Source organism: Ipomoea triloba, chromosome 15 (genome assembly GCF_003576645.1).
Source record: "Ipomoea triloba cultivar NCNSP0323 chromosome 15, ASM357664v1".
Taxonomy (NCBI): Eukaryota; Viridiplantae; Streptophyta; class Magnoliopsida; order Solanales; family Convolvulaceae; genus Ipomoea; species Ipomoea triloba.
This window is the reverse complement of record NC_044930.1, coordinates 3,529,227-3,550,202: the sequence shown is the minus strand read 5'-3', so window position 1 is coordinate 3,550,202 and position 20,976 is coordinate 3,529,227. Positions and strand designations below refer to the sequence as shown.

At 37.1% G+C, this 20,976-nt stretch overlaps 3 protein-coding genes across 3 annotated transcripts; 2 read left to right on the top strand and 1 right to left on the bottom strand.

Annotated features, from left to right (window-relative positions):
• Positions 1 to 496: 496 nt before the first annotated feature.
• On the top strand, positions 497 to 5,257 carry LOC116006154. Its single transcript, XM_031246437.1, has 10 exons — positions 497 to 812; positions 1,731 to 1,944; positions 2,053 to 2,210; positions 2,301 to 2,446; positions 2,655 to 2,717; positions 2,823 to 2,915; positions 3,014 to 3,175; positions 4,026 to 4,117; positions 4,217 to 4,386; positions 4,537 to 5,257. The coding sequence occupies exons 1-10, from the start codon at positions 683 to 685 to the stop codon at positions 4,854 to 4,856; spliced, it is 1,548 nt and encodes a 515-aa protein (XP_031102297.1). The 5' UTR covers positions 497 to 682; the 3' UTR covers positions 4,857 to 5,257.
• Positions 5,258 to 5,579: 322 nt separating this feature from the next.
• On the top strand, positions 5,580 to 8,700 carry LOC116006269. The gene is made up of 3 exons (XM_031246574.1): positions 5,580 to 5,942; positions 7,806 to 8,067; positions 8,403 to 8,700. The coding sequence occupies exons 1-3, from the start codon at positions 5,769 to 5,771 to the stop codon at positions 8,459 to 8,461; spliced, it is 495 nt and encodes a 164-aa protein (XP_031102434.1). The 5' UTR covers positions 5,580 to 5,768; the 3' UTR covers positions 8,462 to 8,700.
• A 1,356-nt stretch (positions 8,701 to 10,056) lies between these two features.
• Positions 10,057 to 13,372, bottom strand: LOC116006110 (FT-interacting protein 7). The gene has a single exon (XM_031246387.1). The coding sequence runs from the start codon at positions 13,285 to 13,287 to the stop codon at positions 10,252 to 10,254; it is 3,036 nt and encodes a 1,011-aa protein (XP_031102247.1). The 5' UTR covers positions 13,288 to 13,372; the 3' UTR covers positions 10,057 to 10,251.
• Between the last annotated feature and the right edge of the window lie 7,604 nt (positions 13,373 to 20,976).

The window sequence follows — 20,976 nt, the reverse complement described above, 5'->3', positions numbered from 1 at the left end:
TTTGATGTTTTTTTTTTTTTGGAAAATGTTTTTGATGTCTTTATATTAGAATAAATTGTATTGATTTTTTATTCTTGTATTTTCAAAACTTTTACTCCAATTATAAAATCACACATAAACAAATAACAATATTACTAATCATTACAATTTTACCATACTATCAAACATGCAAAATACTTTCATCAAAAATTCATTACTAATTCACCATTACCAAGTATTTGATTCCCGATTCCATATTAGAACCAAACAAACTCTTAAAATTAAACCACATCTCATCCCTAAATCGTGTTATCTTATTCTCTAAGGATGAGAAGAACTAATGCCAAGCAAATTTTATATTAACTTTAATAATTTGGGGCAAAAATAATACATGAATTTTTTTTTTTGATTGATTTTAAAATTGAGAAATGCAATAACTTAAACAAAATTTTGGCAGGCGCGGAGCTTTGACGCAATTCGTACGCGGATATGCGATTATATTTGCTTTTGCCGCATGCCGCCTCGAAATATCGAATGCAGAGCATAAAACCGCCGTAGCGTTTAAAAAGAAATATATATAATCGAAAACCAAAATCAAATCCCGCTAATAGAGAAGGAAGGCGCGCCTTTCTGCTCCGAAATCCTCTTCGCCGGAGAACCTAGTCCGGTCGGCCGATCGATTGGGTGAACGGTTAGTTTTCCGATGGAGGTTTTCCCTTTCTCCTCCAAATGCGCGAGTACCAATGTCGTAAGCCGTCCGTTGCTTCTTCCGCCGCTGTTACTCATCTGCTTGTTGCTGCTTTCTGCCGCTACTCATCTGTCTGCCTTGAAAGGTGAGCTCGGAGCTCCAATCTGCGCCTTTACTTATCGAATTTGTGCTTTTTCGTGACACTGTCTTTGGTTTCGTTTATTGCACTGAACGGATATGTAAATTAGGTCATTACAAATTACAATGTGTTTTGGCGAAAGGGCAGTGATTGGAATTTTCATTTGATTAAGTTTTGTACTTGTGAAAATTATAAGTGCTCTGATAAACTGATATTTGAGTGCTTTTGCATGTATCACTGGAATTTCACAGATTTTGAAGTAGTTTTAGTGGTTAATAAATCATAGCTGGTTTTTATTTTTATTTTTATTTTATTTTTATTTTATTTTTATTTTATTTTTATTTTTTCTAGTGGCATAACATTGAAGTTCTTATTATGAGTTGTATTATTGTGCATATAAACTTCTTTTCTACAAAAAAGGAAAATAAAAGAGAGTAATGCTGACATATCTGACTAGCTTGGAATTGGTGAAGCTGTTTGATTTGGAAATTTGTGAAAGTTAGGAATAGAATTAATCTGCCTATAACTTTTGTTGTCAAGTGAAGTGGGAACAAGAAAAGAAGTCAATAACAAATTAACAATACAAAAATGTTGCTTGACATCAACAGGGTGCAAATGTTAGCATCTCCTGATCTCTCCTTGTTAATAGCATTGTAACTTGTAAAGAAGGTAAAGAGTTATAATTTTGAAGTTTGTACAGTTTACACACCCATATTGTATTGGGTCATATACTTAGGTTAACTTTTTATTGCTGGCATCCTTTCATAGTGACATACTGATATCCATTACAGTGCAGTAGAAATGATTTAAGTGTTGATCAATGGATTGCCTAACGTTACAATTTACAAATCTTGTATGGTATTCTGAAGTTTATGTATTATAGATCTTATCTAAGCCCCCCCTCCCTTTTTTTTTTGGTTACAGAGGTCAATTTGAAGAATCCAGTTGTGGATGTCACTCCAGTTCCCCTTGCTGGATTTTCATCATCTAGAGATATTGTATCATGTGAACGTGTTTTAGTTGCTGGTCTATCGAGATTGAAACTGTGGAGCTATTCTAGTGCATATCGTGTCACATTGATCCCATCTGCAGCTATCCCTGAGAGGTTACATGCCAAAATTCATATTTGCTCCCACAAGTAAGTTCAATGTTTGTGATATATTCAGCATTTGATTTTAAAAATTATTATTATTATTATTATTATTATTATTTTGGGATTTGGTTTCAATTATAAAGTATTCTGCAGGAATTCTTCTCTTGGTTCGTGTCAGTGTGATAAAGATGACTGGAAAATCTTACAAAAAGGGGCTTGGAACTCTGTTATGTCACCTTACGTGGACAGATTTATTGATGTAAAATACTTTGGTGATTTTTCTGGTTCCGTCACTGTTACAGTTGAAGAGGGTAAGATGTTGCCATCCTGATGTCTTTGCTCATGTGATCTCTCCCCTTGGTTATGCTTAGGTGACTTATTTTTTTTTTAGCTTTTTACAGATTCACAAAAGTGGCGTCTGCTATGTCTTGCTCTGGGCTTGATTCTATTGCTATTGGCTCCAACTGTCAGCAGTTGGGTTCCCTTCTATTATAGCAGTTCAATGATGATTGGAGTTTGTCTTGTTATTATAATCCTCCTCTTCCAGGTACTTTTATTTTCTGTTTCCACTCGTGTTTGGTTTGGATCATTCTCCTCAGGCTTTCACCATCTTAATTTGTCTTTCTCAATTGTTTACAAATGTCATATAAATAGATTAATAAGTGCATCTATCTTATATTCTTATATCTTCTCTTTTATTGGCTTTTAATGATCTTGGTAATGTGGCTCATTATCACTATTGCTTCAATGTCCAGGGAATGAAGTTACTACCAACTGGCAGGAAAAATTTCTTCTATCTAACTATATATGGATCAGTGGTTAGTCCATCTTTACTCTAGAAGATTTGTTTACTGGATTTTCAGATTTCATAATTCAAGTGATCACAATCACTAACAATATATATTATCTGCATTGTAATGCAGCTTGGAGCTGGATCATTTTTGCTACATCACTTCTCAATGATGGTCAATTCTATTCTTTTAAGTTTTGGGCTTGATGAAGAGTTACATAACCCTGTAAGTGCTTTACTTGCAAGATTAAGGTTACATTTAATTTAGTGGATGGTGTTATCTACTTATCTCACTTAATTCTTAATAACATGAGAACTTTGCAGGTTTCTGTATTTCTTCTAGTTGGAATTATCCTTGCCGGAGCTGGTATGGGATATTGGCTTGTGAGGAAGTATGTTGTTTCGGAGAATGGAGGTGTTGATGCTGGAGTGGCTCAATTTGTAAAATGGGCCATTCGTGTTGTTGGCATCACTCTTATCTTTCAGGTATTAAGAAATTCTTTGTTGTTAATTTGCTCATGTATATGCTGTCATACAAATAATTTGTTTATTTTATTGGCAAATAGATATTACTATTATCTTATGGTGCCTAGTGCCCTAGCCTATATAGTCCTAGGATTTTATTGCCGTTTAATGAAGTAGGAGCAGTGAACAAATTTAAAGGAAAATGTGAAGCTAGAAATACAAAAGCAACCAGTATTCCAGCTTCTCAATTTTAAAATGGTAAAAGAATAAGAATTAGGCTATGATCAAAGATGAGCCTGCAAGAGCATGTGCATAAAAATTAAACAAAGTAGAAGATATTATTTATCCTATCACAAGAAAGCTTTTGGTGACGTCTTCTTAAAATCTTAATCCCATATATATGTAAATCTTATGGATCTAAGATAACAATGCTGCTTATTTTAGAGAATCCAATTAGTAATGACAAAAAATGTATCCATCTTCAGGGAAATTGTGTTGCAGTAAGTCAGTAACTTTTGAAATTTATTGGTATTTGCAAATTTGCTCCAGATGACAACATTTCTGAAACCAAATGCCTTTCTAATAATTAATATAAAAAAAATGATGCAATATTGACTGGAATCCTCCCTTTCCCCAAGACAACTTTCTTCCACATTGCTTTTGTACAAGTGTATATCAGCAGTTTGTTAGAGACTTTATTTGCTGTAACTATATCTCGTATAATGCCCGTGGAATCCTTAGCATGCTTTCTTCTCATCTAGATATTTGTATATATGGCATCCATGTTTAGCCTATATATGCAGAAGGATTCCTGTGTTGCGCTTTCTATTGTTATAGAGTACTAACTATCCTCCCTCTTTCTTTATATCAGAGCACATTGGATATTCCTCTTGCTATGGCTGTTCTTGGTTCTTGGTTCTTGATTTGCTCTTCTGTCACTTCCGTGATGCGACGTAGAGCAAGGTAATTTTTTCTATTGATCCACTTGTATAATTGTAGTATGTTCTTTCTCATGTTATTAAGTTTAGGGTTAGCTGATTATCTGCTCCTTCTTGCGTGCAGGGATTCATCTTATTCACGAAATAGGACTTCTAGTACGGGGATGAATAGGCAAATGAATATGACACCAAAGCGTGCTGAGTTCTTTAGGAAGTCGCAGGGACCAGGGTTCTATGGACGCATGTCTAACAGGTCAAAAAGTTCATCTCCTTGGTCTGATCCTCCTGTTAAAGGTATTATCTAATTATCCTTAATGCCATTGTTATAACCTGTACACTTTACAAGGGATGCATAGATTATCCCGAGTGAAATCCTACAGCCTGCACACTAAACATAGTTTCTTTCTGATTTAACAACGTTACTTCATTCTGTAATCCTTTCAGGTCGAGCAGTCCAGTCTAATATGTGGGGGAGACAAAATCTGCCGGAGTATTACTCGACCTTCCACAAGACGCCTAACAGGAAGAAATTCTCGGAAAGGGAATGGGAGGAGTTCACTCAAGACTCCACCAAGCATGCAATCACGGAGCTAGCATCTTCATCTGAATTCACTGATTGGATCATAAAAAATGCCAACAGAGTTCAGATGCTCCCAGAAGAGAGTTCAGACGAAACAGTCGAGAGCGGGTCAGACTCCACAGACGAGAGCGCTGCAGAGAGTTGCAGTGGGATCAGCTTGTTCAAATGGCAGCGTAACAGGTAGCAGCACCCTGATGCGTGGCAACTGATATAAACCGAGGCGGCTCTAGCTATTAGCCAAGTAGAACTTGTAATTATCTCTGTAGAATGTTGGAAGATAGGGCTAGTTTTAGGGATGCACAGGCCTTTTTTCTCCCCAAAAAAAAAATCTTAGATTCATATTAGTATTCTGTCTCCAGATTTTGTTTTAGGTAGTTTTCACTTTTGTACTACTGATTCCTTTTCAGCTTTTGCGAGAGTTGTAATCATACTGGCGAAGTGGCAGTGTACTAAGCTGAGGTTTCCATTTCATGTTAGTTTTCAATTTTCATGGTAGAAAGCTTTTCACAAAAACTAAAAAAGATAGTTTACTTTTGCCTTGTAACAATTACAGTTGTATATCACTCAAGTTCAATTCTTGTGAAAGTTAGTTAGCCATGGATAGTCTAGACTAATATAATGATAATTATAAAATTTCAAGTTCAATTTTGTGTGAAAGTTTGTTAGTTATGGATAATTTAGACTAATATATATATATATATATATATATTTTTATGAATAGGATAACAAAATGAGTTGTTTCTTTTTTAAGTACTGTTAATGCTCTTACAATGTAGTCTTAATGCTCTTACAATATAGTATTTATTTATAATTATTTTTTAATCTATTAAAGCACATAAAATTGAGAGTCACTCCGTGCCATTTAACCCAAAATGAGTTTAACAGACAATATTTACCCGAACTCCCTCGTGTACACCGATGAGACGAGAAAGGGAGCGAACGGCGGCGTTAAATTAATGGAAACAATTGTGGTAAGGAGGCGATAGAAACAAAGAAGACAGACACAAAATCATTGATTTCTTCTTCTTCTTCGTCTAACCGCACAAATCCTCTTTCCATAAATTTGAATTTGGCTCAGCGAAATCGATTAATCGCAATGGATTACGCCTCCGCGCTGAGGTTCTCGTCGTCCTCAACCGTCTTCCCCAAATTCACTTCCGCACACAACTTCACTGGAAACAACACGACCTCACTCTTCTTTCCTCCCAAACCCTTTTCCACGAATCAGTCTAATGATATCGCTTCACAGAGATCTCCTTCTCAGCTGCGTGTAAGTAATTTGGTACTTTTTTTTTTTTTCAGTACTTTCTGCTTCCTTTTCGTGTTCATGGTGTCAACAATCTTCTGTGTTGTTATTTTAGACGGTTGCAAGTGTATCACTGTATAAAATGTTGCAACTTAATCTATGCATTCGCTGTAAAACTATGTTTCTTTGTATGAAGAGGCGTAGGCATCAAATTGACGGATACTGCTAAAACCACTTAAGTTGTGGATTCTTACATAGGCTAATAGCTTCATTGCTTTAATTCATGATGGAGAATAATGGAATATAAAATGTTATAATGAAGTCACCGGCGAGTGCAGGTTTGAATACAAATAACGTTTTCCCAAATTGATATTGGACATCATGGTTAACACTCTCATGTCTTGCTAAATCAATTGCGGGATGAACATTATTATATCACAAGGATTTTAGTCATTTGACCAAATTTTTGTTTTGTTATTCATGTGTTTTGCTATAGTTCAATTGAAAGTTCTGTTCCAGTTCCAGATCAATTTCTGCTGTATATAAGAACTATATAGATTCAGCTGTGACCAAATATTTGTTTTGTTATTCATATGTGTTTTCTATATCATGCTTGTTATTGGTATCCTAATATCTTAGTGTTTTCTGTTTTCTTGGAAAGTTAGCTCAGTATCTTATTGTTTGAAGTTTGAACTAACTGAAATTGAAATCAATGAAGTCGAACCTTGGTATAGAAACTTTCATATTTAATGTAAGCTTCTTGCCAAAAGCCCAAGAGGGTTTTTGATTTCATCTGTATTTTTCAAATGTGAATGGATGATGCCATCCTTTGAACATTACTTTGTTGTGTATGCATTTTTTTTTTTTAAATTGCATCCTGTTTCGAAGGAGTTGTCACTATTCAGACCAGGTCGTGCTGATACTATTTTAAATATTGAAGAATGAAGAGAGTGCCAATTCTTTGAGTAAACAGATATAAGTATATAACTCACTTGATATGAGCTGTTCTTGTACTTGTGTACCCCATTTGTTTCAATCCACTTGTGACTTGTGAGAATGTCTTGGAGTGCATTTGAGGGAAAGGGAATCGCATCTGAGCAGTTTATGACTTGTATGAGTATATCTAATTATGTATACAGATAGGATGTAGTAGTTAAAAGGTCAATGACTGAGGAGATACATTATTGCATTTAGAGCTCAATTTTACAGGGTTTTAAGCTTCAAGAGTAGAACACTATTGGATTAAGAGCATTTGATGCTAGAACAGTGAGATGATTAAGGAAGAGTTTAGACATAAACTTGAAGAACTAAGGATGATTTAAGATTTATATGAAGGTTGTAATTGATGGCTAAAGTTCTGAAATAACAGAAGAATGAAGTTCCATTAGTGAGATGGTCTTTCATTGGGTGCAAACTGCAAAGTGGATAAACTCAGCAAACAGATTCAACTACAGATATCAAAGACAATAAAAATTTGTAGAACAACTGAATATGCTGACAAGTGAGCACCCTTATCCACCCTTGAGATGATTGATCACATCTTACGGGATGGGTGCTACGATCCCAAAAGTGGCACCTTTCACCATATATCCAGGTTTGGGGCCTTCAGGCTGCCTCTATGTAGTTGCACTCTAGCCAATAAAGAGCATCTTGCATTAGAAGGACTTAAATGAATCTTAGAGCATTTGGAAACCACTATTTTACTGCTCCTAACTATAACATAATTACAACTGCTACTCGACTCTGCAGTGACTATGGAATTTCTGAGGAAACCTCTGGGTAAATAAAGTTATTGGTAAAAGGACATAAAACTGCTAAACATTTCTAGGCTTTGTTTGCTGTAATCAAATATGGAGCATCTTTATAGAATGCATTTGATGTATGCAGGCAGTTTCAAACGAAGTAGGAGACATGAATAAACGAAGAAGCAGTCTTGAATCTCTTTTTTGCTATGACAAGCCCGTACCTGAAGAAATAATAGAGAAACCTATTGGATTGTCTATGACTGCGAAGAATATTGGAAATAGCCCCCCTTGTACTGGTTGTGAAGCAAAAGGTGCTGTGTTGTGCAAGACATGCTCTGGTTCAGGCCTATATGTTGACTCTATTATGGAATCTCAAGGGATTATTGTCAAAGTTCGATGCTTAGGTAAATGCTTCTCGTCCTTTCCCCTTCCAATTTTTCTACACTTGAGATTGACAAATTGCATGAAATCCTTATTTTTCTACACTTGAGATTGACAGATTGCATGAAATCCTTAATTGTGATGCATGCTTGTCTTCTGACCATTACAAATTCTTTGAAAATAAAGAATGAAAGATACACTTCCATTTCTCTGCTTCGTCTTCTTTCAAGAAAACGTAACCTCCCTTTGCTAAAGTGCAAGAAACCATTTCTTGTTACCGCTCTCCCCTTAAAAATAGACAGTACCTCTCTGTACTCAGAATTAGAAATACGATACGAGATTTTGATTTGCCATGCAGGTTGCGGGGGAACTGGGAACATAATGTGCTCAGACTGTGGCGGCCGAGGTCATCAATGATTCCCTGATATCTACCCATGTATTTAAAGTATCTCTCGAGTCTCAACACGGCTTGAATGCATCAAATTCAGATTTTTGTGTCATGAGTTCATGAGACAATTGAACATGGTATGAATACAATTTTTTGTTGTTGTAATCAATGTTTGAAACATTTTCTTTTAGCGGTAGCTGCCTGCTTACACGATTAAACTGGACTTTCTATTTGAAGTTTGAATACACTCTTTATTACTCAACTAAAAGACAGGGACAGGGACACAAGGTATCCATGGCAGCAGCTAGATTTGCCTTTTAATCATCCGGTCGGTCCACCGGCCTGACTCATTTAACGGTCTCTGACTCCTCTTGAAACATTTTTTAATATATGAAATTCTGAATGTCTTGTGGGCTTGTGGCTATAATTTATTACCATCTATTTATAGTTTTCTATGTCCCACCAACCACACCTATTAAGGAAAATGCCACCCAGACATGAAACGGTCACTTTACCGCCCACCATTACTTTTCTTGCCCACAAAGGCAAAATATTCCCTTTCTCCAGAGTCCTCACATTCTAGTCTAGTCTAATAAGATACTTAAATGTGGAAATTAGGATAATTTAATGACTCATTAGATAGGATGATCTGTATTTAGTCCTTACAAGGAGTTCACCACATTCAGTGAAATTTTTACACCCTAGTTGTTAGGGTTCAATCTATATTTCTTGTGTCTGTACATAAGGAGTACACCAAATTCTGTAAAATTCTCACACTATAGCTGTCAAAATTTAATTTTGTATCTTTGTTCACAAATCTACCAATGAATTAATTTAATTGTCAACTTTTACTTTTTAAGGTTGAAATAAGTCATAACGAGTCAGAATTAAAAACTTACTACTTGACTGATGTTTATAAATTATAGAGAAAAGTGTCAAATTGGCCCCCTAAGTCGGATGGATAATGCAATTAGGCCCCCTAACTAAAAAAAGCTCCATTCAAGCCCCTTAAACCGGTAAAAAAGTGCAATTGAGTCCTAAATGACTTGTTTATCAGGTTACTAGTCCTTGGACTGAAATTAAGTGCAAAACTTTGTAATCTGTATCACATTTGGTCATAATGTCAAATTAATTTGTATTCTATTAATAATTTTAATAATTTTAATTTTTTTTAAACAAAAAAAAAACCAAAAAAAAAAACAAAAGTGGGACTGCCGACTTTTTTTTTCTTTTTTTTTTCAAAAACATTATTTAAGTAATTGTTTTTATATTATTAAAAAAGTTTTGTAAAATTATTTTAAATAATTTTTTTTAAAAAAAACAAAAAATAGAAAATTACATTTTTGTCTCTAAAGGAGAAGTGAGAACAAAAGAACGAAAAATGCAATGCCAACAATAGGGTTTTTTTTAGTTAGGGGACCTAATTGCACTATCCACCCCACTTAGGGGGCCAATTTGACACTTTTCCCTAAATTATAAGGGATCTAACTCCTCCCTTTGACCCTTTCACCGTTGAATAAAGAATCTCGAATTTGACTTGAATTTTGAGTTGGTTAATAGTTTTACATTAAATTAATTAGGAGTTAGATTTTTTTTAATCATAAAATATAAAAAAGACATGTGATAAAAGTAAATCAATGAAATAATATTAATACCAATTAATTTTGCCACGGTTTACAGAATGAAAGCCTCAGATCACTGAGCTTACTACCACTAGTCTACTTGCATAGCCGATTCATCACAGTTTCCTTAGCTGAGCAAAAATTCTAAGGAATTTCCCCAGATTGAACGAAACCTCCAGAACACTAATTGCTGAAATCTAAAGAATTTGATCGGAGAGCGGCGGGAGTCGCTTGAAAAAGTTGACGGGGATGGACGGCATGTCGCCGCGAAACCTCGGGTGTCGGAGGTAATACAGCCCCGCCCCCAACACAAATGCCTTGAACGGCACCACGTAGAACATGAGCGAAGCCAACAAACACACCACCACGAATATCCCAGTCGCCCTCGGATCCCTCCAATTGAACAGCGCTTCCAATCTCTCGCCCTGCGCCGCCACGTCTCCCAGCAGCGTCTGCGCCCGCCCCGCCAACGCCCTCAGCCGATCGTACCGGATCCGGATCTGCTCCGCCGATCGCGTCGTCGGAAAACCGTCGAATTCCTCATCCAGCTCGTCCGGCCCCACCGCGTCCACGTACGACACACGCGCGTCCATCGCGATCGTCACGCGCTGCCGGTACCGGAACCTCAACGAAATAATCAGGAATGCGTACATGCAGATCGTCGGCAAGATCAAATGCGGACATAGCACCACCGCCGCGAGGAGAAAATGGACCAGAATCGTCGTCGGCGGATGCGTCCATGTCCGGATCCCATCGAGCCACCGTGCCAGTAACGCCACTCTCGATAAGCAACCTACAACCCTAAACCAATTCGCCTTGCTCCGCCTCACGCTCCAAATATGCGTATCCGAATCCAACATGTACTGAACCACTTCGTGACCTAAAGCCGGTTCCGATCTCGCCAATCTCGCCGTCACGATCCTCATCGCCGTGTGCCGGAGAATATCCTGTTGCGCCGGCCCAAACGGGCGCACGTAATGCATCCTAGGCAACACCGGACTACCGTACGCCTGAATCACACTCAACCACGACGAACACGTGAACCGCAACGCTATCTCAATCTCTCCCATCTTCTTCGCCCCACTCGGCAGCAACACCATAAGGGAATACGTACCTATATACACCTTATTCGTGTCCAGCGTCGACAGCCGTACACGTAGCTTCCCGAGACGAAGATCCTTCCGTCCAAAGGCTTCGTTGCTTTCTTGCTTTGAGCTGTTGTACCTCCCGTTATCAAACACTCCTATGGTTAGTACGGTGCAGGGGTCGTAGACGTCCCACGTGTACTGCTCGTTCCAGCGTGGATTAAACCGGTCGATGATAGTGCGCGTGCGGACCCACTTGGGGCCGTATTTTGCGACCACGTAGGCATCAGTGGTCCCACGTGTACCGTCTTTGGTTTTCACCGGTAAAAGATTAGCCGCGCCTCGGATTCCCAGCTCGAGCAGGCCGACAGGAGGTTTTGAGAGTTGCTTTGCGGTGGCTCTGACGTCGCTGGTCACGTGCGCGGCCTCGTCAAGCACGTGATACCCGCCCTCTAGGCTTACTCTCACGTGGATCCGCCCCGCGTATGAGGTGTTGTCGCTGGTTACCAAATTGAACCACCTGGATCTTGGCTCTGACTTGTCGTCGAAGAGCCTATCAATGGATGACACCTGTACTTGAGCGTGGCCCACGGGATGTCCGTTAGTCGCGTCCTCCACAGTGATTGTCAGGAACGGCTCAAATGGCTCGGATGCCACGAAGATTAAGTCCTCGTTCCACGTGGGATTTGAAGCTGAGCTGGAAGAGCTGACTGTGGTACGGCTTGTCTTGAACAGCTGTGCGCCGAGTTGACCTTTTACGTATAGGTCAGGATACCGAACCTTAGCTTCGGCGCCGCCCGAACCAAGTTTCAAGTCTTGGGTTTGGATGACCGTTAGCCTCAGATACCAAAGCTTCGGAGACAGGTATACCTTGGCTCGAGTCTCCGGCACAAAGCCGCCGGAATCCGACTGCCAGGCCTCGTTGAAGGCTTCATCCGCCTGAGTCCCGATCCAAACCGACAGCATGACGTCATTTCCCGGGGAGCTCTGGTTCTGATCGCATTCTAAACTGTACCATTGAGGAGCCAATGGACTATCCGGCGGCACCCTTTTAGGGACTTCCAGTAGATCAAACGACACCGTTCCGAGGGAACTCTCCTCGGTCTTATCTTCGACCCCTTTCTTTTCAACCCAAACGGAAACTTCTAGAGAAGTAGAATTTAATCCGTCTTTATCGAAGGCGAAAACTTGATCCCATTCTTTGTGTTGATCGGCGGCCGGCGATGATTTGGTTCTGATGCTGTGAGTTCCGATGACGAGTTTGGCATAGGCGGATGAATCGGCTTCCGAGTTGACTCGCTTCACCTTCACGACGCGAACGAATAGAAACGGCATTTGATCCACTAGGTCAAAAGCGCTGTTCCGCCGATCAATACCGCGGCCGGAGAGGCTCTGGACGACTTTCAGCTCGCTGCTCTTTTCCGGTGACAGTTTTTTCATCAGCGGTTTTTGCGGCGCAACTTGCGGATGCTCCGCCGGTGTCTGAGCGGAGGTTTGAGCAACCAGAGGCTGTGGAGGAGGAGGAGTAGATTCCTCTTCCTTTTTCTGATCCTCAGCCGGCTTATCTTCCTTCTTCTCCGATTCCTGATTTTCCGGCTTCTTTTCCTGATCTTCCTGCTTCTCTTCTTTCTTATCCCCGTCCGCGGCCGGTGGACTCCCCTCCTCCACCTTTTCCGGCGGCTTCTCCTCCGACGGCGCCTCCGTCTTCTCCTCGGGAGGCTGCGGCGGCGCTTCCTCATCCACGTACCAAACCTTAACCCCGATCTCGCCCTTAATTTGCGAGAAAACGCTTCGCTTCTCTAAAGGATAGTAAACCAGCGTCTCCGATCCCGCCTGCACAAAACTACTCCCGGCGATCTTAACCCTCCCGAGAAAGGTCGTTCTCTTTCCGGTCGTCTTCTTATCATTATACAGATTAAGCTCGAGCATCTCCGACGCCATCGTCTCCGAGTCATGGACCAAAAACTCCAGCCGCTCGTCCCACTGCGGATTCAGATCTCGGAACTTGGTCGCCGTCCGCCGCCGCTGGCCGTCGAAATCCACCAGAACGTAGGCACTGGCGGTGCCCTGCCCATCCTTAGGCATCAAATTCTTCGCATTACATATCTCCACAATCAGCTTTCTGCAGCGAATCTGCTCCGCCGCCATTACGATTTCAAAATCCACCAAAGAGTATAGAAAAAACGTTCGAATTTCTTGTGGCTTATGAGAGGAATTTACAGAGAAAAAAATGGCGAATGTGAGTTGGTGAAGTGGGTCACGGTTCCACTGATACTTAAAGAGAAAAGGTAAAACGACGCTCCTTTAATTTTATTTATTATTTAATTAAATTTCGGTACCTACCTGACTGCCTCTGAGAATTTTTCCGTTTGGGTACTAAATGGTTCATAACTTAATATGAGTGTATAGAATAATCAATTAATATGACACAGACACAAGCTTCCGTCCCGTTGCACTTTTGCCTGTATAAATCCTCTGGTAAAACTGTGAAATGGTAAAATCGTATGATACAGATGGTAAGTTGAGCATGATCTTTAGATCAAATATCATGCTCTATAGGTCACTCTTATCAAAAATATTTAGGTGATCTCAATTTTATCGAATTAATTTTAATTTTATAGGGCTCTATTCCTAAAGTTTATTGTACAGGTAAATCCTTATCTTATATCGTGGCATCAAGTCAGACCACAAACCACTACGCTAAGTCTTGTAGAGCTGAATTTTAGTCCAATTCAAACATTTTAATACTTAACTTGAGCAATTGGTTAGTATAATCGAACTTTGTTTTCTTTTATTTGTTTGTATGTTATATATATATATAATAATTATACTATTAGAATTTTAGCTATTATATTGATTTAGTTATATATTATAAAATGTCCATAACCGATATATAATATTAAATTTTGTTATGAAGTGTAATTGCAAATTATTTATCATTACAATTTTTGTGTAAAAATATTGAAAAAATTATATTGAGCTTATTCAAATTGAGATAATTTAATTCGTAACCATTACCTAAAAGTGATATGCTTGACCGAACAACAGTAAGGCCTTCCACAATAGTAAAGGTTTTGGTGTGGGTTTTAGGAGTTTTTGTAAGTATGATTAGGAAAGAGAAAATGAGGTGGAGGAAAAAAAAAAAGAAAAGGAAAAACAAAAATAAAATATCAAACTGAAAGAAAAAAAAAATTAAAATCAGTGATTAACGGGCGCGTGCACTGCACGCGCCCCCGCTGGGCGCGCAACCTGCAGTTATATGCTTTTCAGGTGGGCCCCATAGTTCAGAGAAAGAACCGATCGTTGCAGGAGCACATCTTCTTTTCTCTCTCTCCCCTCTCTCACTTCAAAATCAAACTACTTTTTTTAAACAACGTGAAAGAACCCCTTATTGGGAATAGCCTAAGAGTGTTCATATGAATTAAACTTGTATTTCTACTAGTCAGTCATCCTCTGGGAAGAACAAATAGGCACAACAACGTTCAAAAAAAAATAAAAAATAGGCAAACATAGATTTGCACAAAATACTATGCCACGTCAGAAAGTTACCTACTGTGCCGCATCGTCGGCTGGGAATTAAGAGCAGAGCACAACAACGTTCATGTCGCTTTTAATTTCCCTGTTTTCTTTGTTTTATTTTCGCATGTTTTTTTTTAAATGTTATTTTATTCACACATTTGTACAGCTTTTATTATTTGTGTAATTTTTTATAACAAGAAAAATCACAATAATATATATATATATATATATAGTCAAGTAGTCAAGTTTTAACTGCGGTCGGTGTGATCGCATCATTAGATATGAAAAACGCACCAATAATATTATGAAACGTACAATAATGCATCACAAAACCCACAACCTCCCATGCTCAAAACATTGTACAATGATCCGGATTTCAGCATTCTAAATTGTTATTATGATGGATTGTACTCAAATATTTATCTAAACACTTAATAATAATATTGATTGATTATACACGGTTACTTTATTATCTAATTTCATCAAGCATTACATTTTAGTTTCTATTTAGTACGATACTAAAACTAAGGTTTTTATTTTTAAAATTCAAAATATAATAATATTAGTATATAATTTTTACACACAATTAAATTTATTATAAACTATGAACATTTTTACCAGGTAAAAGGTAAGTGATTGGTTCAATTAATAACTTATAGTTCAACTTGTTTTGAACTATATCATATCATTGGAATGAATTAAAACACGCTAATTTTATTTTGTTGACTAATCCAAAACACACCTATCAACTCATCATATATTGTTTTTGGATGTTGACATGTGTAAGTCTCAGTTGAAAATGTATTAACAAGAATCGAACCCGTGAACTTTGGTACAATAATCATGATCTATCACTTGTTCACCTTTTTATCGGCAACCCAGGTCTGTTGTTTGCCTACATGCCTTAATAATGGATATGTATTTTACTTTATTGTTATCATTTGTTTAGTAAATCGCACAGAAAAGACCTTGTGTGATGGGGTAATCGAGAAGTGTTGGTAATAATTGAATATGTGATATTCTGGCACAAGAATCATACTATAATCATTTGGTCACCCCTTTGGCACTCTAAAAAAAAAAAGTGTAGGCATGTAGCATGTTTTGAATGATTAAGAAAAAACAAGTTTTATAATTTTTATTAATTTTTTCTAATCTAATAAAATTAGAATATGTGACGAAAAATTAATTTTTTGAAACTACATTCTATATATCATTTTCTTATTATATTGTGCATGAAAAACGAAAAGTGGAAAAATCATATCGGTCCAGGTATGCATGAGCAAGAGATGCATGCATAGTGCCAAAAAAAAATGGTTTTAACACACTCTAACTGTGAAAACCCCATGGAAAACCAAACCATGCAAAGTGCGTGGTTGAACCAGAAAAATAATAATGGTCATTGTTAGTGAAAACACACATTACAAACTTTCACACTACAATTAAACAATGGGATTTTCATTTTAGTTTAAAGTATTTTTTTCATGACTGAACCAAAATATATTTAGGTGGCATTTGATTTGAGACTTTTGTACCATACTATTGGGTTTGAGACCTTAGCTGGTAAAAGACAATAAGAATGTAAATCATCTGCTTTAATTTCACCAGTAATCAAATGTTAAACATTATGATTATCAAACTAATTGCAGACTCTACACAGGCTCATATATTTATTATATATTGTCCATGTATAACAAAATGGGCATAAATTAATTAGTCCAAGGAAGATCGACGACAACATCATTAATTATTTTCTGATGATCTGATCTGATGAGATCCCTGCTGCCTGCAGAAATGAACGTTGTTTCTGTTGTTGTGTTCATTATTTATAGCAAGCTGCACCTCAACTACACGTGCTCATACTTTATCGTAGTATTAACCAAATCAGTACGTAGTATTACTTTAAAATTAACCTGCAGATTCTCTATTTATAAACTTATCGAATCCATGCAATTATATATATAAATTATTAGCTTTCTTGCGAGACGTTAAGTAATATAATTAACAACCAATTCATGTATAAAGGTCAGATATTCCCTTTACATCAACCAATCAAAATGCAAGCTGCTGCAGGCATGCATCCATTGCATATTTGCATCCATCTTTTTCTTTTTTTTTTTTTTTTCATCATAACCTGATTTTTCGACTTTGATAGACTATATCCTGAACACTATAAACCTGCTCATGAAGAGATAAATTGACCCAATCTAATTTCAAAATTTAACACTAAACTGTATACTTTTGCATACAAATAACCCCACCCCAGCAAAAATCAAATGTTTGCATACTGAACCTTATAACCTAATCATGCTCGTGCTAATAGAACCTCAAGAGTGGCAAACGTTTAATCACTACTTCATGAGGTTTAAGCTAGTTAGGTATGTGCATTCAATTTCCATAACTCGAACTCGAAATATTTAATTTGATTAAGTTAGAAGATCAGAGACTTATATCAATTCATTCACGCACAATATATATCCCACGTAAGTTATATATTGTTCACACGCAGTGCAACAAAAATCTCATGTTGATGAACTCATTATTGTCCACAATATATATTCTTGAAGCATCTTAGATATGACCGCAACAAATTAAATTAGGTATCCTTCAGTTCATGGAAATACAGCACTGTCAAGAATCTCATGATATGCCATGTCCTTTCAGATGTTTGGATTAGATTAGGTCACACAAGTCTTGAGATGATTGAGTTGTAACCCACTTTCGCATACTGTACTATAAAGTTCATCATATCAATCTTATTTATATATTTATTTATTTATTTTTGCAATTATTATTTACCTTTTGAAAATTCTCTCACTCTATTATTAAGCTCTCACTTATCCAAATGTCGCATACTATTGTTGTTTTGTGATATATTTTCCCATAAAGTGTGGATGAGATGACGCGAGTCTTTTCTAACTTATCAAAGTTTTATATATAACAGAGTGCTTTGTCAATTTTTCATGTCTTTCGGACACAAACATGATTAGTCTTGATATGCGGTTACTAGTGTTTAGTTGAGAAAATTTGTGGTTAGACAAAATAATAATAATGAAAAATCAAAGAATAAATTTAGTTTGGAAGTCTGATCCGGAGTTATAAGTTCATCATTAAGCTCATTTTGATTTTTTTTGTTTGAAATATTAACTTCCTCTTCTTTAAGCGATGAATAATATACTAGGTCTGAGTCACATGGATCGGCCCAATAGAGTAACTGGATCAAGAAAGCCCAAGAAGAAAACTCAGTACAGAGCTGCTGAAGGATTCGATAAAGATTGGACTTAGTATTTATAATAGAAGTAGAATTAGGGTTTATTATCTGTAATGTAACAAGAACTCCCGATATGAAGCAACCCAGGATTCTTATTCCTTGTAGGGCTATAGTTCAAAATATAAATAATAAGTAATATCGGGTATTGTAACAGATAGTATTGGTCTACCTTTGACTACCCAAAAGTCATAAAACCAAACATCAAGAATTTCATTCCCAAACAAAACGAAACTCTTACGTACACCTCATGGGAATTATTTACAATATACATTTTCTTATATTTATTTAATACCGAAAGGAGGAACAAAACAAGTAATATAATGGAATGGAAAGGACTGTGGAATAATGTGTGTATTAGGCACACACAAGTGTTTTGAGTGTAGAAAGTTGAGGCATGTGTGTTACGGTGAAGAAAGTTGGCGTAGTATGTGTTTAGAGTGTAGAAATTAAAGTCGGGTATAGAATTCTCCAAAAAAAAAAAAAAAAAGTCATAGAACTTTGATGAATATAATGTGGTTAGAGTGTAGAGAGTAGTCCTCCCATGTGTTTGGAGTGTAGAAAGTTTGTACATGTGTAATGTGTTTAGAGTGTAAAGTATTATCGCAGCATCATGTTTTGTTGAAAGATTGTTCTAACCTAGAAAAGTGTCTGGTGGATATATTATAAATGAGCCTATAGTAAATTAATTTGGTGGAGTAGACTGACCAAACTTGGGCTCAAGGTCGGGTCTTGAGCTTGGCACTTTGGAGGTCCCACGCTAAGTGCACTCACGTGGTTGTTTTTATGCATTCTACATGGGATATCATGCATTTGTCCATACATTTTATCATATTTTAGATATGTGTTTCATTGTTGTTCATTGTGTGCATCCGTGCAACGATAAAATCCTACTAGACAAATTCTAATTATACTATAACTAAAACTCCAATAATGAAACAAAAAATATGCATTAAAAATGGATACAATTTTAAATGCATACACAATTACAATATACCCTGTAAATTAATTATGGAAACAAGGATGCAAAAAGAAAGAAAATCTATTTCATTAAAATCTCTTTGATGAACGATGCAGATGTGTTCTCATTGTGGAAGTGTGTTCTCATATGATTATAAATAAAGTAATAAATTGTGTACATGGCCGGTCCTGAGCACGGGTGGGATGGACGACCGCCCAGGGCCCATTCTAGAAGGGGCCCATCCACATATATGTATATGTATACATATCTATATTATAGTGTTATAATTAGTGTTATAGTTATATTAGAAAACAAAAAATTAGTGTTATAAATTTATAATTATATTAGAAAACAAAAAATTAAGAATAGATGGGACTACAGGAAGCTGGAATCGACGCTTAATTAAATAAATTTAGATCAGTGAATCACGTAAAGAACGAAAGAGAGAGATCTATGATTTGCCGCTGCTGCTTTACGTAAAGGAGAGATCTGTGATCTATGAATTAAATAACGAAGGACGTAAGGCCGCTGCTGCTTTATGTTTTTTTTTTTTTTTAAATTTTGAATTAAACATACGGCGTCAGTTTTTGGAATAACCGACGCCTTATGTCTTTGATTTTTATTTAAATAAATTATTTTATAACATACAACGTCGGTTCTGGGGAGAACCGACGTCGTATGTCTTACTATTTAAAAAAAAATATTTATGACGTCGGTTTTTGCAAATAACCGATGTCATAAATAATATATATTATTTTTGCTTTATTTTATTCACATATAACGTCGATTTGTCAAAAACCGACGTTAATTAGGCGACGTAGTAACCTTTTTCTGTAGTAGTGTTAGAATTGACACTCTAATCGGCTAACACATTCGTCTTCTTAAATAAAAATTTTTCCCAATTCAATTCATCCTCGCATCTTCGTCGACGATCAACGATTGTTCTTTTGTTTGCCCGTTTGGGCCCATTTTCCGTTGTAACATGTATGTTTTATTATATTTGTACTTTGTTTTGTCTTTACATAATGTTAGCTAAAAAGCGTTTATATGGAAATGAAAAAAGGAATAAAGAAAAAAAAAACAAGTAGAGCAGCTAATAGAATCACAAATAGGAGCTATAAATAAAATTTTCAATCTAAAGAAAATTTAAGTGACCAAGACCATGTTAATGAGGGTATAACTAATTTGAGTGGTGATGATAATGTAGTAAATAATGAGGGTATAGCTAATTTGAGTGATGATGATAATGTAATAAATACTGAGGATATAGTCAATAGCTAATTTTAGTTTTTCATATAGGGGCCCACTTTTTTTATTTCGCCAGGGCCTTCAAAATGTCTGGACCAGCCCTAATTATATATATACACTGATATTCATTTTTTATTTTCCGCTTAAAACACATTTTAAAATTTTCTTTTCACGCCCACGGCTCCGGCGCCGTTATCAAGCGCCGCGCCACCTCAAACCGCTGGCCACCTAATCAACGCCCACTCCGTAAGTCTCTTTTTCGCCATTCACATTCGTTGGAAGTCACTTCCTCTCTTCCTTTTTTCTCTCTCTGTATGCACATGTCTTACAAATCTCGCTGTCTCCATTAATTTGCATGATTTTCTTTCCATATATATATATATACATTCAAATATATATGCATTTGAACGAACATTTAATCTTCATTATTGCTTCACATCTTCATTGTACGAGTTGTGAGTTTGTAGGTTTAATTCATCGGTTTTCGGGCTCATATTTGACGGATGCGTTGTATTTGGTGAACGAATAGGGCACGGAAGTGTGTTGAAGGGACGAGCGGAAGGTTTTAGGCGGCGGCGGAATGGCGATGTGCGGGATGGGAGCGGAGGAGCAGCTGCAGAAGTGCTCGCAGTGGGCGCTGGAGTACATGGACTACTGCCTGTGCAGCAGTAAGGACGGAGTTTCGCTGGTGCTGGGGGCGTTGAGTGTGTTGAGCTGGACGGTGGCTGAGGTTCCCCAAATTATGACTAACTTCAGGGAGAAATCCACGGAGGGGCTCTCATGTTGGTTCCTGTTAACATGGATTATTGGGTAAATGCTATTCTGATTTCTGTTTTTTTTTTTT

What these genes read in the sequence shown, in the direction of transcription:
- LOC116006154 (XM_031246437.1), top strand. Translation starts at nt 683, where the DNA reads ATGGAGGTTTTCCCTTTCTCCTCCAAATGCGCGAGTACCAATGTCGTA. An exon ending in ATTCATATTTGCTCCCACAA is followed by an intron (nt 1,945 to 2,052) that starts GTAAGTTCAATG and finishes AGTATTCTGCAG; the next exon opens with GAATTCTTCTCTTGGTTCGT. An exon ending in TAACTATATATGGATCAGTG is followed by an intron (nt 2,718 to 2,822) that starts GTTAGTCCATCT and finishes ATTGTAATGCAG; the next exon opens with CTTGGAGCTGGATCATTTTT.
- LOC116006110 (XM_031246387.1), bottom strand. Translation starts at nt 13,287, where the DNA reads ATGGCGGCGGAGCAGATTCGCTGCAGAAAGCTGATTGTGGAGATATGT.
- LOC116006269 (XM_031246574.1), top strand. Translation starts at nt 5,769, where the DNA reads ATGGATTACGCCTCCGCGCTGAGGTTCTCGTCGTCCTCAACCGTCTTC. An exon ending in GATCTCCTTCTCAGCTGCGT is followed by an intron (nt 5,943 to 7,805) that starts GTAAGTAATTTG and finishes TGATGTATGCAG; the next exon opens with GCAGTTTCAAACGAAGTAGG. An exon ending in TGTCAAAGTTCGATGCTTAG is followed by an intron (nt 8,068 to 8,402) that starts GTAAATGCTTCT and finishes TTTGCCATGCAG; the next exon opens with GTTGCGGGGGAACTGGGAAC.